The following is a 15,360-nucleotide window of genomic DNA, read 5'->3' on the forward strand; positions in this document are numbered from 1 at the left end:
TTGGAAGACCCATTTGTGACCAGGCTTTAGCTTCCTGACTGAAGTCTTGAGATGTTTCTTCAATATATCCACATTATTTTCCTACCTCATGTTGCGATCTATTTTGTTAAGTGCACCAGTCCCTCCTGCAGCAAAGCACCCCCACAACATGATAATATAATATATAATATAATAATATATGCCATTTAGCAGACACTTTTATCCAAAGCGACTTACAGTCATGTGTGCATACATTCTACATATGGGTGGTCCCGGGGATCGAACCCACTACCCTGGCATTCCAAGCACCATGCTCTACCAACTGAGCTACAGAAGGACCATGTTGCCACACCCATGCTTCACGGTTGGGATGGTGTTCTTCGGCTTGCAAGCCTCCCCCTTTTTTCTCCAAACATAACAAAGGTCATTATGGTTTCATCAGACCAGAGGACATTTCTCCAAAAAGTATGATCTTTGTCCCCATGTGCAGTTGCAAACCGTAGTCTGTCTTTTTATGTCGGTTTTGGAGCAGTGACTTCTTCCTTGCTAAGCGGCCTTTCAGGTTATGTCGATATAGGACTTGTTTTACTGTGGGTATAGATACTTTTGTACCTGTTTCTTCCAGCATCGTCACAAGATCCTTCACTGTTGTTCTGGGATTGATTTTCACTATTCGCACCAAAGTGCGCTCATATCTAGGAGACAGAACGCGTCTACTTCCTGAGTGGTATGACGGCTGCGTGGTCCCATGGTGTTTATACTTGTGTACTATTTTTCGTACTGATGAATGTGGTACCTTCAAGCGTTTGGAAATTGCTCCCAATGATGAACCAGACTTGTGGAGGTCTATAAATGTTTGGCTGATTTCTTTTGATTTTCCCATAATGTCAAGTGAGTTGACTGAAATGAGCTCAAATAGCCTATCAGAAGCTTCTAAAGCCATGACATCATTTTCTGGATTTTCCCAAGCTGTTTAAAGACACAGTCAACACAGTGTATGTAAACTTCTGACCCACTGGAATTGTGATACAGTGAATTATAAGTGAAATGATAAGAGTGTCTGCTAAATGACTTAAATGTAAATGATCTGTCTGTAAACAATTGATGGAAAAATGACTTGTTTCATGCACTTAGTAGATGTCCAAACTGACTTGCAATAACAATAGTTTGTTATCAAGAAATTTGTGGAGTGGTTGAAAACGAGTTTTAATGACTCCAATCTAAGTGTATGTAAACTTCCGACTTCAACTGTATATTCTGCTATAGTCTTTCATCCTATATTCGTCTGTTGAAATTGACTGAACTGACTGTAAAATGTGTGCATATATTTTTATTTTATACAGGGGTGAGAGGATTTGTCAGGTCTCTGAAGACATTCAGTTAATTACTTCCCTTGGTGTTGGCTGCTTTTTCAGCCCTTCAATGCTTCTTCCAAATGGCTTACTTGTTCTGTTTGAGAACCGGATGTGGAGGAAGGAAGAGGAAATAAAAGTGATTCCAGACCCATCCTTTCTCTCCATCCTCCTCTCTTCTATATCAGCTGCTCCAGAGACCATAAAAGACCTTCTGCTCATGTTAAAAAATATAATTCTGCTAGTTTCATTTTCTTTTCCAATCATGCTCCAAAAACATAATTGTTCCACTCCAAAGACATTACTGTTCCATGATTATAATTTACATGGTTGAGAAGTGCAAGAGGAGCACGTACATGTACTCAGCGACGCCCCTTCCCTCTGTTGACGCAAATCACACGTCACTAAAATGCATGTTCATTGCCTTACATACAAGTATAGCCTTATACCAACACATGTAAAGTAAGATCTAATGCCAACAATGCACGTATCATGAAACATATCATTGTTTAATTGTGGAGAAGGATAATACATTTTTCATATATAGTTATATAGTGAGTGATGGATGTACTGAATAGCTAAACAATTATATTGTTAATAATTAATAACCAATAATGAAACAGGGTTATTGTCTGTACTATAGTGTTGCTATTGTTTTAGTATGATTCCATAAAACACTGTTATTTATCCTGGGCCTTGTACATTACATCTTCTAACTATAACCTATTCTACAATGCACCATTATAATACAGGTTTAGCACGTAATCCAGGCATCATCAAGATGTCTCTTGCTGGACACATAGGAAATCAGGATAATGCTTAAAAAAATGTTTTTAAACCTTCACGTTCCTCTGGACCCCTGTGATTCTACCAAGGCTTTATAGTATTCATCTGAAATATAGAGACTTATAACTACAGCCAGACAATGGAGGTTAGACCAATTAATTATTGTGTTAAATCTAAAATGTGTTCTCAGGCAGGATTAAGTATTGACTAATACAAAGCCTGTTTACTGCAGGTAATTACTATGATCATTCTATTATAATCTCATTAAGATCAATGTGTCTCTGTTGAATTCACAGAATGAATCTCCATACTATGAGTTTATTTATCAGGCTGTTTTCCTGAAGCATCTCTTTACTCTACATCTATAAATCATAATACCTCTTAAAAGGTGAATCACTTGCGATATTGTAACTTCTTGTTTTAACTTAAATATATACCTCAAATGTGTAAGTAATTTAAGGGAATGGGGTAATATCAGTAATTTAAGGGAAAGGGGTAATATCAGTTATTTAGGGAATGGGGTAATATCAGTAATTTAAGGGAATGGGGTAATATCAGTAATTTAAGGGAATGGGGTAATATCAGTAATTTAAGGGAATGGGGATAATATCAGTAATTTAAGGGAATGGGGTAATATCAGTAATTTAAGGGAATGGGGTAATATCAGTAATTTAAGGGAATGGGGTAATATCAGTAATTTAAGGGAATGGGGTAATATCAGTAATTTAAGGGAATGGGGTAATATCAGTAATTTAAGGGAATGGGGTAATATCAGTAATTTAAGGGAATGGGGTAATATCAGTAATTTAAGGGAATGGGGTAATATCAGTAATTTAAGGGAATGGGGTAATATCAGTAATTTAAGGGAATGGGGTAATATCAGTAATTTAAGGGAATGGGGTAATATCAGTAATTTAAGGGAATGGGGTAATATCAGTAATTTAAGGGAATGGGGTAATATCAGTAATTTAAGGGAATGGGGTAATATCAGTAATTTAAGGGAATGGGGTAATATCAGTAATTTAAGGGAAAGGGTAATATCAGTAATTTAAGGGAATGGGGTAATTTAAGGGAATGGGGTAATATCAGTAATTTAAGGGAATGGGGTAATATCAGTAATTTAAGGGAATGGGGTAATATCAGTAATTTAAGGGAATGGGGTAATATCAGTAATTTAAGGGAATGGGGTAATATGCCTTGATGAAGCATTGGATTGCAGACAAATAAATAATTGATGGTCCATTATTTTTATTCACTACCACACTGACTGATAACAATACTCTTCCTGCTAATTGTCTAGAAACCACCATTACAAATGTTAAAAGAGAAAATGTTTGCTCCTCAAATGAATCAGGGAATCTCATGTTGCTGTTTGTCTGAGGACAGATAGATGGACTGTATGTTCCTATCCCACCTCTATGAAAAGATAGGCCTGATAATGGCAACAGAATGCTGTACAACAATAAAATGCATTATTAACATTGTCACCTTTATTTACTTAAATGATAATGCCAGAGAAGCTGGTGTTTGGAGGATATATTGGCATGGGTGTTGTTGGCAAACCATGCCAATATATCCTCCAAACACCAGCTTCTCTGGCATTATCACTTTTATACAACAGGTTACCAACATATTCAAATAATGATTGACATATTTTCAGTTTATTTTGATGAAATAATACTATTTTATCCTTCCACAAGATGTAGGTATAATCCCATTCTTATGCCTTGCTTTCTAGCTAGCCAACTACGGCTAATTTACTGTCACGTCAAACAGTTTAAGCTGTTTTTCTCATGACATGTATTTGGATACATCCATAACAATGAGTTAATAAGCCATAGGAAATGTCAGGACAGTTTTTCAGAGGAGCTAGCCAACAACACAGCCAACACAATCACTCCAAACTGAAGCTGGAAAGACTGCAAACTAGCTGCACTTCGTTTCGTTTCACCTGCTTTCTGTTGACATTTCTTTGTTAATATCCATAACAATGACGCCAACTGATTCATGATTTAGACTGGATGACAAACGCTGCCTGTCTGTCTGTCTCCTACCGACAAATTCGTTACTATGGGGACAGTTGGAGATCGAATTTGAATATTGAAACAATGTTGCAAATGTTGGAGAGACAGACCACAAAGGTTTATACAAATCTCCGCTGTTGAAAACTAAATGTTAGTCTAAAAGAAATGTGAGATAATGTCTAGATGCTTTTCATAGTGGAGATCAAGTTTATACATTGTCTGGCTGAGCTTGAGACAGTCAGATTGAAAATGTTTTTATTTTTTATTAAACCTTTCTATACTATTCTACTGTATCTTCGTCTATGCCGCTCTGACATTGCTCGTCCATATATTTATCTCTTCTTAATTCTATTCCATATTTAGATTTGTGTGTGTTGGATATATGTGAAATTGTTAGATATTGCTGCACTGTCAGAACTAGACACACAATCATTTTTTATTGAACCTTTATTTAACTAGGCAAGTCAGTTAAAAAATCGTATTTACATTGATTGCCTACATTTTAGCGTCATAGATTTAGCCGGTGGTAACTTGTGGAATAGACAGCTGGAATGCGATTTTAACCAATCAGCATTCAGGATTATTAAGTAATAAGGCACGAGGGTTTTTGGTATATAGCCAATATACCACGGCTAAGGTCTGTTCCCCGGTAGGCCATCATTGTAAATAAGAATTTGTTCTTAACTGACTTGCCTAGTTAAATAAAGGTACAACAAAATATATATATGAAATTATGCACAACGCATCGCGGGGTGCCTGGACATTACATCGCCTATTTCGAGTATTGTTATGTTGGTTGTTAAGACAATACACAAATTGTAGTTAAGCCTTGAGCTGTTTTCACATTTTCCTTTGCCTCTCCCCATGATCTTTGTCTGTCTATATGCTGCCATCTGCTGGTACAGTTTAGACACTACCACAGAACACATTTATTACTGTCACACTGAGGACATGGTGATGAATATCGAGTTTCTAACTGGAGAGAGTAGTAACTAATCAATGATTGAAAACTACATCAACAACTGTCTGATTTAGTGAAGGTACATTAGGCCAGGACTCTGGTCCTTATTGGACAAGCCACAGCAGGTCTAGACAGTCGTTAACTGAACACACACTGTTCTGTTTGACCAGAAGGCACACTGTACAGTATCTGTTTGACCAGAAGGCACACTGTACAGTATCTGTTTGACCAGAAGGCACACTGTACAGTATCTGTTTGACCAGAAGGCACACTGTACAGTATCTGTTTGACCAGAAGGTACACTGTACAGTATCTGTTTGACCAGAAGGCACACTGTACAGTATCTGTTTGACCAGAAGGCACACTGTACAGTATCTGTTTGACCAGAAGGCACACTGTACAGTATCTGTTTGACCAGAAGGTACACTGTACAGTATCTGTTTGACCAGAAGGCACACTGTACAGTATCTGTTTGACCAGAAGGCACACTGTACAGTATCTGTTTGACCAGAAGGCACACTGTACAGTATCTGTTTGAGCAAAAGTGCGACTACAGTTTAGTAAATGAATCATCCACAGCTAACCTGCATTATGCACTCCTTTAGAAGTGAGACTCCACCTGCTGTCAGCACTTACGAAAAAAGATTCCATACGGAGCAATTATTGCGTCCAAAATAAGACAGTCGACTGCAGTTACTGCACTTTTGCCTCAGTTTCAAAACTACAATCAGCATTCTACTGGCTAGGTTTCTCTTCAGTCTTTGGCTGTAGATTACTCCTGCCCAGGTCCTCTGAAATACAGCACCCTATGCAAAACATTACCAACCACAGGCAATACTTTCTGGCAGCCTGATTTACCTATCATCAAAAAAAGTTCCTCTTTATGCAACCACTCTCAACTCAGTGACATTTAGGGAATGGTATATGCCTAACTGACCAAATTATGTTGAACATACTTTGTATGTAGGATTTGTTATACGACGACAGAATGACATTCAGACAGGTCATAGATCTTATTATCTAAAATAAAACAAAAACGAGTTGATACACAACACATTTAGAGTTCTGTGGAAGTATTGTCGTCTACTCAGGAAAGACTCGTCATGGCCATCTTTCCCACCTTCCTTTTATTAAGAGTAGCACGATTTTTTTTCATAATTCAGGGGGGCAGGATACAAACGCGGTAGATTAATATTGAAGATGGAAGGAGCAGCAACGCGCACTGTGATAACGTCTACCAGCAGCAGCACGGACAACTTTTCCACCTCTACTCTGGCATGTGATAGGCACTTTTTTCGCACTGCTTCGGGGCTCCTCGTTTTCGCAGAAATAGTAAGTAGTCAAGTTTCAAGGTTCAAGCTGTAGGCTACGGGATACGCATGGTACATCTTCCAAAGACATGCTTATTTGCAGGTTCCTTATAGACCATGCAACAACAATAAGACATAATAAGGGTTAAGAATATGAACATAAATTACATGGTTCAATAGAACAGAATAAACATTTTATAGTAGCATAAGTATAATTCAAGAAGGCACAATATTCTAGACTAATATTTACACCTGTACTGGAGAAGGTTGGGATGGGGGCAGGGTTTCAAATCAAATCAAATCAAATATTATTTGTCACATACACATGGTTATCAGATGTTAATGCGAGTGTAGCGCAATGCTTGTGCTTCTAGTTCCGACAATGCAGTGATAACCAACAAGTAATCTAACTAACAATTCCAAAACTACTGTCTTATACACAGTGTAAGGGGATAAGGAATAAGTACATAAGGATATATGAATGAGTGATGGTACAGAGCAGCATACAGTAGATGGTATCGAGTACAGTATATACATATGAGATGAGTGTGTAGACAAAGTAAACAAAGTGGTATAGTTAAAGTGGCTAGTGATACATGTATTACATAAGGATGCAGTCGATGATGTAGAGTACAGTACATACATATGCATATGAGATGAATAATGTAGGGTAAGTAACATTATATAAGGTAGCATTGTTTAAAGTGGCTAGTGATATATTTACATCATTTCCCATCAATTCCCATTATTAAAGTGGCTGGAGTTGGGTTAGTGTCAATGACAGTGTGTTGGCAGCAGCCACTCAATGTTAGTGGTGGCTGTTTAACAGTCTGATGGCCTTGAGATAGAAGCTGTTTTTCAGTCTCTCGGTCCCAGCTTTGATGCACCTGTACTGACCTCGCCTTCTGGATGATAGCGGGGTGAACAGGCAGTGGTTCGGGTGGTTGATGTCCTTGATGATCTTTATGGCCTTCCTGTAACATCGTGTGGTGTAGGTGTCCTGGAGGGCAGGTAGTTTGCCCCCGGTGATGCGTTGTGCAGTCCTCACTACCCGCTGGAGAGCCTTACGGTTGAGGGCGGAGCAGTTGCCGTACCAGGCGGTGATACAGTTTAAACTGGGCAGTATGACAAGAGTCTGGTAGCAAATCAAAATAAAATCAAATTGTTTGGTCACATACATGTGTTTAGCTGATGTTATTGCGGGTGTAGCAAATTGGGCTCCCGAGTGGCGATGCGATCTAAGGCACTGCATCTCAGTGCAAGAGGCATTATTACAGTCCCTGATTCAAATCCAGGCTGTATCACATCTGGCTGATTTTTGCTCATTCTTCAAGGCAAAACTGCTCCAGCTCCATTAAGTTGGATGGGTTCTGCTGGTGTACAGCAATCTTTAAATCATACCACAGATTATCAATTGGATTGAGGTCTGGGCATTGACTAGGCCATTCCAATACATTTAAATGTTCCCCTTAATAAACCACTCAAGTGTTGTTTTAGCAGTATGCTTAGGGTCATTGTCCTGCTGGAAGGTGAACCTCTGTCCCAGTCTCAAATCTCAGGAAGACTGAAACAGCTTTCCCTCAAGAATTGTCCTGTATTTAGCACCATCCATCAATTCTGACCAGTTTCCCAATCCTTGCCGATGAAAACATCCCCACAGCATGATGCTGCCCCCACAATGCTTCACAGTGGGGATGAGGTTCTCTGGGGTTATGAGATGTGTTGGGTTTATGTCAGACATAGCATTTACCTTGATGGCCAAAAAGCTGAATTTTAGTCTCATCTGACCAGAGTGCCTTCTTCCATATGTTTGGAGAGTCGCCCACATGCCTTTTGGTGAACACCAAATGTGTTTGCTTATTTTTTTCTTTAAACAATGGCTTTTTTCTGGCCACTCTACTTATACTTAAAGTGGTCATATGGACAGATACTCCAATCTCTGTGGAGGTTTGCAGCTCCTTCAGGGTTATCTTTGGTCTCTTTGTTGCAAAACTCACGGACCAAGCAAGGAGGGTATTAATATACCCTCCTTGCTTGGTCCGTGAGTTTTGGTGGGCGGCCCTCTCTTGGCAGGTTTGTTGTGGTGCCATATTCTTTCTCCAAACATAAAGATGGTCATTATGGCCAAACAGTTCTATTTTTGTTTCATCAGACCAGAGGACATTTCTCCAAAAAGTATGATCTTTGTCCCCATGTGCAGTTGCAAACCGTAGTTTGTCTTTTTATGTCGGTTTTGGAGCAGTGGCTTCTTCCTTGCTGAGCGGCCTTTCAGGTTATGTCGATATAGGACTAGTTTTACTGTGGATATAGATACTTTTGTACCTGTTTCCTCCAGCATCTTCACAAGGTCCTTTGCTGTTGTTCTGGGATTGATTTGCACTTTTCGTACCAAAGTATGTTCATCTCTAGGAGACAGAACGCATCTCCTTCCTGAGTGGTATGACGGCTGCGTGGTCCCATGGTGTTTATACTTGCATACTATTGTTTGTACAGATGAAGGTGGTACCTTCAGGTATTTGGAAATTGCTCCCAATGATGAACCAGACTTGTGGAGGTCTCCAATTTTGTTTCTGAGGACTTGGCTGATTTATTTTCATTTTCCGATGATGTCAAGCAAAGAGTCACTGAGTTTGGAGGTAGGTCTTGAAATATATCCACAGGTACACCTCCAATTGACTCAAATCATGTCAATTTACCTATCAGAAGCTTCTAAAGCCATGACATCATTTTCTATAATTTTTCAAGCTGTTTAAAGGCACAGTCAATTTAGTGTATGTAAACTTCTGACCCACTTGAATTGTGATACAGTGAATTATAAGTGAAATAATCTGTCTGTAAATGTTTTGGGAAAAATTACTTGTGTCATGCACAAAGTAGATGTCCTAACCGACTTGCCCAGACTATAGTTTCTTAACAAGACATTTGTGGAGTGGATGAAAAAGCTTCGTAGTAAAGGGAGTGAATACATATACATGCACCACTTTTCCGTTTTTCATTTTTAATTAAAAAAATTCACTTCACCAATTTGGACTATTTTTTGTATGTCCATTACATGAAATCCAAATAAAAATCTATTTAAATTACAGGATGTAATGCAACAAAATAGGAAAAACGCCAGGGGATGAATAGTTTTGCAAGGCACTGTACATATGAGATGAGTAATGCAAGATATGTAAACATTATTAATGTCACATTATTAAAGTGGCTAGTGTTCCATTTATTAAAGTTGCCAATGATTTCAAGTCTGTGTACATAGGCGGCAGCCTCTCTGTGCTAGTGGTGGCTATTTATCAATCTGATGGCCTTGAGATAGAAGCTGTTTTTCAGTCTTTCGGGTCCCAGTTTTGATGCACCTGTACTGACCTCGCATTCTGGATAATAGAGAGGTGAACAGGCAGTGGCTCGGGTGGTTGTTGTCCTTGATGGTCTTTTTGGACTTCCTGTGACATTGGGTACTGTAGGTGTCCTGAAGGCGAGCCCTGCGGTTGTGGGCGGTGCAGTTGCCATACCAGGCGGTGATACATCCTGACAGGATTCTCTCAATTCTGCATCTGTAAAAATATTTGTAAGGGTTTTAGGTGACAAAATATTGCGCCTTCTTCACCACACTGTTTGTGTGGGTGGACCATTTCAGTTTGTCAGTGATGTGTACGCAGAGAAACGTAAAACTTTCCACCTTCTCCACTGCTGTCCCATTGATGTGGATAGGGGGTTTCTCTCTCTGCTGTGTCCTGAAGTCCACGATCATCTCTTTTGTTTTGTTGACATTGAGTGAGAGGTTGTTTTCCTGACACCACACTCCCAGAGCCCTCACCCCCTCCCTGTAGGCTGTCTCGTTGTTGTTGGTAATCAAGCCTACCACTGTAGTGTCGTCTGCAAACTTGATGATTAAGTTGGAGGCGTGCTTGGCCACGCAGTCATGGGTGAACAGGGAGTACAGGAAGGGGCTGAGTACGCAACCTTGAGGGGCCCCAGAGTTGAGGATCAGCGAAGTGGAGGTGTTGTTTCCTACGTTCACCACCTGGGGGTGGCCCATCAGGAAGTCCAGGACCCAGTTGAGCAGTTGTATCAGACCTCATGCTCTGACCGTCTGCCAGATGTTAAGGGAGGGAGAGAACAGATTGTGGCTGGGGTGTGTCGGGTCCTGGACGATGCTGCATGACTTCCTCAGGCACTGTTTCGAGTAGATGTACTGGATGGGTGAGACCACGGTCCCATGATGTACTGGGCCGTCTTTACCACCCGCTGGAGGGCTATGCAGTCGTATACAATTCACGTACCAAATCAAATCAAATCAAATGTATTTATATAGCCCTTCGTACATCAGCTGATATCTCAAAGTGCTGTACAGAAACCCAGCCTAAAATCCCAAACAGCAGGCCGTGATACAAACAGTAAGGACATTCTTGATGGTGCAGGGCTAGTATTTCGAAAGGACTCGGGGCGGCATTCTGTTGTGCCCTCTTGACAACAGGGGTGGTGGTGTTGGTCCATGACACGTCCTAGGTGATGTGGAAACTGAGGAACTTAAAACTAGTGACTCTCTCTACTGCAGTCCGGTTGATGTGGATCGGGACATGTTCACATCCCTGCTTCCTGAAGTTAACAATTAACTCCTTTGTTTTGCTGACTTTGAGGGACAGGTTGTTGTCATGACACCACAATGCCACAATGCCAGTTCACTTACATCCTCCTTATAGGCTGACTCATTGTTGTTGGTTATCAGGCACACAACCATGTTGTCGTCAGCAAAGTTCATGAGGGAGTTGGTGTCGCGCAAAGCCACACAGTTGTGGATGAACAGGGGGGTACAGCAGAGGACTGAGGACACCCCTGGGGGGCCCCTGAGTTAAGAGTCAGTGTAGAGGAGGTGTTGTTGCCAATCCTCAGGATCCAGTTGCAAAGAGTGATGTCCTAACTGCAGCACAAACATATTTGTGTCCAAGTTCAATATAATAATTTTTTAAAATCACTTTGGCAGTGGCTTTTACCATCTTTCTCACAATAACTGCCATCAGAATTCATGGAGGGAATCAATACCGCTTTTTTGATTAAACAAATTAAACACATTATGAAGATCAGACATTTTATATTGTTCATACCTTGTATCACATGGCTAATTGTACCCTTATCATAGGGGCACAATTAGTTCTGATAAAGGGAAGAGTTTGTCATTTGCTTTTATACAGATTTGCATTCTGTTTGACCTGTATATTTTATGTGCATTTTATACACATTTTGCATAGGCTAATGACCTGTATGACGTTTTTTCACAGATGGTGACATGACATTGTATTGAACACTGCACTGAACTGAATATTCAATTACTTCACATTTTTCAAGGAAATATAACTGGAGAAAATGACCATAATGTCAACCTACTTCCTGTAATATAGACTACTTCCTGTAATATAGAATACTTTCTGTAAAATAGAATACTTTCTGTAATATAGAATACTTTCTGTAATATAGAATACTTTCTATAATATAGAATACTTTCTGTAATATAGACTATTTTCTGTAATATAGAATACTTTCTGCAATATAGAATACTTTCTGTAATATAGACTACTTTCTGTAATATAGAATACTTTCTGTAATATAGAATACTTTCTGTAATATAGAATACTTTCTGTAATATAGAATACTTTCTGTAATATAGACTACTTTCTGTAATATAGAAAACTTTCTGTAATATAGAATACTTTCTGTAATATAGAATACTTTCTGTAATATAGACTACTTTCTGTAATATAGACTACTTTCTGTAATATAGAATAATTTCTGTAATATAGAATACTTTCTGTAATATAGAATACTTTCTGTAATATCAGATACTTTCTGTGTAGACAGACATTGGTTCTCGGTACAGTGTTTTATCTTTCTCTGGAAAGGGAAGTTGCTTAAAAAACAAGGTCAGTTTCATTGTCCATTTTCCTTCCAGCATCAGAGGAGAATGTGACCAAAAGAGCCTCCTCTTCCACTTAGGCCAGACATTCTTTTTTCCTGTTTCATGAAGCAACCAATGAAACATTATTTTCTTTTAATAACAGGAAGGGAGGTTTGCAGTGCAACAGAGGACAAAACTTCCATTATTTACAGTAGCACGCAGTGTAACAATCTGCATCTATAGATTTATCATCATCAATGACGGCATTCTGAAAGAATGAGCAGATCAGATAGGTGTCAGTCAGCTGCGGGTTTCATTTCGGTTCCAGAAATACAAACTATGAAAAATCCCTTGGCAATTATGTTATACTTTGTATAGCTGTTGTACTGTTTAAGATGAGAGTTTGCAGGTAAACAGATCACTCTACACTGCACTGGATCCTGTGCATATGATTTGATTCAGGATATTATTTCCTTTCATTGTGATGTCTTTCTACAGTATGTCTTCAAGATAGGCACAGCAAATGCATTTAAATACATGATAAGGTAGACACCACCAGACCACAGCCATCACTGACTATGTGTGCTATTCCCTGTATAGTGCACTACTTTCTACTGGAGCCCTATGGGCACTGTTAAAAAGTAGTGCACTATAAATGGAAAAGGATACCATTTGGAATGCTGGCTCTATGCTTCCCTGTCCCCTCAGGTGTTTGGTCTGCTGGTATGGATGCTGATAGCAGGGACGGAGTACTTCCGTGTGTCTGCCTTTGGGTGGGTCATGTTTGTGGCCATCTTGTACTGGGTTCTGACGGTCATCTTCCTCATCATCTACCTGACCATGGCTTACAACAGGATCCCTCAGGTCCCCTGGACAACTGTGGTACGACACATACTACGACACATAATACAACATTATTTTAAACTTGAGTGATTGAGGTTTTTTATTATACATCTAGTAATTGAATAATTGTGGACTATTTATGTAACAGAAAACCAATGGAGGTAACTTCCTTGATGGTTTTGGGGGAGAGAGCAAATAGATAAATATGAATGTGATCAAATGAAACCATTCTATAATGTGTACTACCCTACAGTATCTGAGCCAGCCAGGAATCCTGTTGTTGTCATTCTACAGGGCCTGTTCTTCAACAGTAGTGCTACAGTGATGTATGTGGTGTTCTACAGGGTCTGTTCTTCAACAGTAGTGCTACAGTGATGTATGTGGTGTTCTACAGGGTCTGTTCTTCAACAGTAGTGCTACAGTGATGTATGTGGTGCAGGGTCTGTTCTTCAACAGTAGTGCTACAGTGATGTATGTGGTGTTCTACAGGGTCTGTTCTTCAACAGTAGTGCTACAGTGATGTATGTGGTGTTCTACAGGGTCTGTTCTTCAACAGTAGTGCTACAGTGATGTATGTGGTGTTCTACAGGGTCTGTTCTTCAACAGTAGTGCTACAGTGATGTATGTGGTGTTCTACAGGGTCTGTTCTTCAACAGTAGTGCTACAGTGATGTATGTGGTGTTCTACAGGGTCTGTTCTTCAACAGTAGTGCTACAGTGATGTATGTGGTGTTCTACAGGGTCTGTTCTTCAACAGTAGTGCTACAGTGATGTATGTGGTGTTCTACAGGGTCTGTTCTTCAACAGTAGTGCTACAGTGATGTATGTGGTGGCAGCAGCAGTAGACGCAGCCTCAATCAGCCATGCTGTTAAGGGACGCCATAACTACAACTGCTGGGTAGCATCCACAGTAAGAAAACCACTTCAGACCTCCCCGACAGACATTTAAATCACGCCAACTTTTAAAATATACCACAAATATGATTTATGATTACAGCGATATTAAAATATACAATATTACAATGCTAAATATATGTCAACAAGACAGATAAGAGATGTATGATTCCACTGTGTACCATCCAGAATGCTATCTATTTGGTCCATTTAAGCCTACTCAAACTCATACCCAGTATTGTACTGAATTTGAATGTTTTCATATGTCTGTTTTTCAGTTCTTTGCCTTCCTGGTGTCACTCTGCTATGCAGGAAGTACATATTTAAGTTTTAAATCGTGGAGATCAAGGGATGAGGAACAATAACCAATCACAAAGGACAGCTAAAGTATATCCGTTATGGAACACAAGAAGAATGCAACAACCACTCCTTCCCTTTGGAATGCATTTCTATATTTAATTTCTGTTATATTTCTGTTATTTTAGAGTTATAGTGTGTTTCATCTGTTGGAATGACAGAGCCTGAACCTCAGTGGTGTTTTTACTTCTTATTCACTCATGAGTTAAAAAAAAAACATTTGGATGAAAATGACTGATGCTAATAAAGTGGCTATTCTGTTTTTCTGAAGCTGGAGATCAAAGCTTTAACTCCAATATTAAAATGGATTGGACAGTAATGTTGTCCCACACTAGATGGTGCTACAGTACAAGGCTAAGAAACAGGGCTGTGTCCAGTTTCAGGACACTTGGCGTACTTCACAGGAGTACATTTTCAATTAGGCATTTTTTTTTTCAAAAGGCGTTTTTGGGCGGAAATGCCTACTCGAACATGTGAACTTTCATGTGCCTTAATAACAAACTTGTATGCCATCTGTAAATACGAATAAAACATTCAAATTGCAAGCCTAGTTGGTTTAGCCACAGAAAAGACAGCAACCTTCTTGCTAGCCATGAATGGCTGAGATAATGAGTGGAAGGGACATACCAAGAGATGAGTTTGGATTGATCTGCCATTTAGCACGCGTCTGTCTATTTGAGCTGGTCAGTATGTGTTGGTAATCGTGTCTAACGCAGCTTTTTCTTTTTAAGTATTGCGTAGTAAAACTGCATATGTGTTGCTCTCCACATTCTGGAGGACTGAGGTAAGTGGAATTCGAGTATGATAGCTAAGGAGATGGAGAAAACACCTGTCTCCGGATTACATCTTCAAATTTAGGGCAACCATGGCATCCATGATAGGAGACGCGTCCATGTATATGGGTAAGAAAGTGTTATAATTTCAAGTTAAAGTGTACTGCTAGCTAGCTAATGTTAGCTGGCTGG

General features: G+C 39.5%; 1 protein-coding gene across 1 annotated transcript; it reads left to right on the forward strand.

Moving 5' to 3' along the window:
* The first annotated feature begins 6,029 nt into the window (after positions 1 to 6,029).
* Positions 6,030 to 14,657, forward strand: cmtm8b (CKLF-like MARVEL transmembrane domain containing 8b). Its single transcript, XM_046337070.1, has 4 exons — positions 6,030 to 6,434; positions 13,011 to 13,184; positions 13,935 to 14,054; positions 14,317 to 14,657. The coding sequence occupies exons 1-4, from the start codon at positions 6,303 to 6,305 to the stop codon at positions 14,401 to 14,403; spliced, it is 513 nt and encodes a 170-aa protein (XP_046193026.1). The 5' UTR covers positions 6,030 to 6,302; the 3' UTR covers positions 14,404 to 14,657.
* The last annotated feature ends 703 nt before the right edge of the window (positions 14,658 to 15,360 follow it).

The sequence above is a fragment of the Oncorhynchus gorbuscha genome, unplaced genomic scaffold (genome assembly GCF_021184085.1).
Source record: "Oncorhynchus gorbuscha isolate QuinsamMale2020 ecotype Even-year unplaced genomic scaffold, OgorEven_v1.0 Un_scaffold_1259, whole genome shotgun sequence".
Lineage (NCBI taxonomy): Eukaryota > Metazoa > Chordata > Actinopteri > Salmoniformes > Salmonidae > Oncorhynchus > Oncorhynchus gorbuscha.

What these genes read in the sequence shown, in the direction of transcription:
- cmtm8b (XM_046337070.1), top strand. Translation starts at nt 6,303, where the DNA reads ATGGAAGGAGCAGCAACGCGCACTGTGATAACGTCTACCAGCAGCAGC. An exon ending in TCCTCGTTTTCGCAGAAATA is followed by an intron (nt 6,435 to 13,010) that starts GTAAGTAGTCAA and finishes CTGTCCCCTCAG; the next exon opens with GTGTTTGGTCTGCTGGTATG. An exon ending in AGGTCCCCTGGACAACTGTG is followed by an intron (nt 13,185 to 13,934) that starts GTACGACACATA and finishes GGTGTTCTACAG; the next exon opens with GGTCTGTTCTTCAACAGTAG.